Here is a 2,500-nt window from a genome sequence, read left to right as displayed (position 1 = left end):
TAAATGCCGATCTGGAACGCATCCTGAGTATCACACAGACACACACACACACACACACACACACGCACGTTACAGTGACTGTTGATCACGGATCACCAAACTCGTTCCTGGAGGTCCGGTTTCCTGCTAATTTTACCCGCAGGTCATCCAACATCCAGGCAGGTGTGTTGGGGCAAGTTGGAGTTAAACCCTGCAGGACACCGACCCTCCAGGACCAAGATTGGTGACCTCTACTCTAGATTCCCCCTTACACACACACACACACACACACACAGACCGTGAGGTTGGGCGGGACGATGGTTCCTCCGGCCGGGATCTGCACGATGATGTTCTCGGCCTCGAACAGCCACAGGTCGCAGTGTGAGCGGTTGACCAGCAGAGCCCACGGCAGCAGCTCCACCAGCAGTGTGTTCAGACCCGCGCGCCACACACTCAGACGCACCTGCATCGGGCTGTCCCACTGCGCCACCGGCTCGCCCGCACCCCTGAAAACACACACACACACACACACACACACACACACACACACACACACACACACACACACACACACACACACACCTTACTCCACTGCACTGACACCACTCTGCTCTCCTCAGTTACTGATGCCTCCTCTTTCTCCTCCTCCTTCTTCTCCTCCTCCTTCTCCTTCTTCTCCTCCTTCTTCTCCTTTTCCTTCTCCTCCTCCTCCTCCTTCTCCTCCACCTTCTCCTCCTTCTCCTCCTCCTCCTCCTTCTCCTCCACCTTCTCCTCCTTCTCCTCCACCTTCTCCTCCTCCTTCTCCTCCTCCTCCTTCTTCTCCTCCTCCTCCTTCTTCTCCTTCTCCTCCTCCTTCTCCTCCTCCTCCTCCTCATTGTCCTCCTCCTTCTCCTCCTTCTTCTCCTCCTCCTTCTCCTCCTTCTCCTCCTCCTCCTTCTTCTCCTCCTTCTCCTCCTCCTCCTTCTCCTCCTCCTCCTCCTTCTCCTCCTCCTTCTCCTCCTTCTTCTCCTCCTTCTCCTCCTCCTTCTCCTCCTTCTTCTCCTCCTCCTCCTCCTTCTCCTCCTCCTTCTCCTCCTTCTTCTCCTCCTTCTCCTCCTCCTTCTCCTCCTTCTTCTCCTCCTCCTCCTCCTTCTCCTTCTTCTCCTCCTTCTCCTCCTCCTCCTCCTCCTTCTCCTCCTCCTTCTCCTCCTCCTTCTTCTCCTCCTCCTTCTCCTTCTTCTCCTCCTTCTCCTCCTTCTCCTCCTCCTCCTCCTCCTTCTCCTCCTCCTTCTCCTCCTCCTCCTCCTCCTCCTTCTCCTCCTCCTCCTTCTTCTCCTCCTTCTCCTCCTTCTCCTCCTCCTCCTTCTCCTCCTTCTTCTCCTTCTCCTCATTCTCTGTAAACAGCAGATCCATTTCCACTGCTATGCCGACGACACACAGCTTGACCCAACAACCCAACCCCTCCTCCTGTCCCTCATCACGGCTCTCCCTCAGATGATTCTGTCTTCTGTCGTCCCCTCAGGTTGGGAGTGTGAGGGTGAGCGCTCTCTCCTTCACTTCTCTTCCTCTTGTTTCCAGCTTCGCCCACTGTCTGCGCCTCTACTGTACTTCCCTTCTGTAATTGATCCTACATGAGCAGATAAAGCCCGTATGATCACCAGCAGCCGCTCTATCTGCTCCATCACAGCCCTCATCCGCTTCACCATCTTCAGAATCAATGATCAGTTGCTTCTCCTCATATAAAGCCGTCCATCATCTTGCTCCTTACTAATCTTCTTCATGTCTTTAGCACTCAGATCTTCTTCTTCTTCTGTCCACTCCCTGTTTCCCGTCTGCCTCGTCACCGTGGGGAGCAGAGCCTTCAGCCCTCGGCCCGTCAGCTGTGGAGCTCACCTCCTCCTGATCTCCGTCATCTAGACTCTTTCACAACTGCGTGTAGAGCAGCCGGCGCTCTCTCCCTCCATCAGCTGCACTTTACAAACTTCTGTTTTATTGACTTTAATCTGGGTTTATCTCAACTGAGTGACTGTCCCTGCTTATTATTAATATTATTATTATTAACATTATCAACATTATAATTATTATCAACATTATTATTATTAATATTATTATTATTATTATCAACATTATTATTATCATAATTATGTCCACAGTCGGCAGCCATTTTCTGTTTATCATGTGATGCATTTTTTGCTGAAGAACAATACAGTGAATGTGTGTGTGTGTGTGTGTGTGTGTGTGTGTGTGTGTGTGTGTGTGCGCACCGCTCTGCCTCTCGGCTGCTGTATGGCCAGGCTGCTCTGCTGGGCTTCTTCTCTCCACAGAAGTGCTCCAGGATGTTCTGCGGGTTCTGCTGGTGTTCTGCTGATGCTCTGCTCAGGATCTGCTTGACGACAGCAGTGGACACAGGAACTGCGCAGTGAGATGCGCCCTCCTCCTCCCTGGAACACACACACACACACACACACACACACACACACACTGCATGATGGGTAATGGGTCAATCGGGCAGTGTGTGAGGTTTAACTCCACAAGCTCCTGT

The 2,500-nt window shown here is 52.4% G+C and overlaps 1 protein-coding gene across 6 annotated transcripts in view; it reads right to left on the bottom strand.

Moving 5' to 3' along the window:
- Positions 1-2,500, bottom strand: part of vps13b (vacuolar protein sorting 13 homolog B) — an 87,987-nt gene that overhangs the window by 7,446 nt on the left and 78,041 nt on the right. For all 6 annotated transcript variants that reach the window (XM_073925667.1, XM_073925666.1, XM_073925665.1 and 3 more), the window contains 3 exons: positions 2,223-2,399; positions 278-485; positions 1-23 (listed from right to left, as the gene is read on the bottom strand). The exon at positions 1-23 is cut by the window's left edge and continues 166 nt beyond it. In XM_073925667.1, the coding sequence (XP_073781768.1) occupies positions 1-23; positions 278-485; positions 2,223-2,399 (408 nt within the window). The remainder of the gene's footprint in view (positions 24-277; positions 486-2,222; positions 2,400-2,500) is intronic.

Source organism: Danio rerio, chromosome 16, assembly GCF_049306965.1.
Source record: "Danio rerio strain Tuebingen ecotype United States chromosome 16, GRCz12tu, whole genome shotgun sequence".
In the NCBI taxonomy this organism is placed as follows: Eukaryota; Metazoa; Chordata; class Actinopteri; order Cypriniformes; family Danionidae; genus Danio; species Danio rerio.
This window is presented reverse-complemented; position numbering and strand designations above follow the sequence as displayed.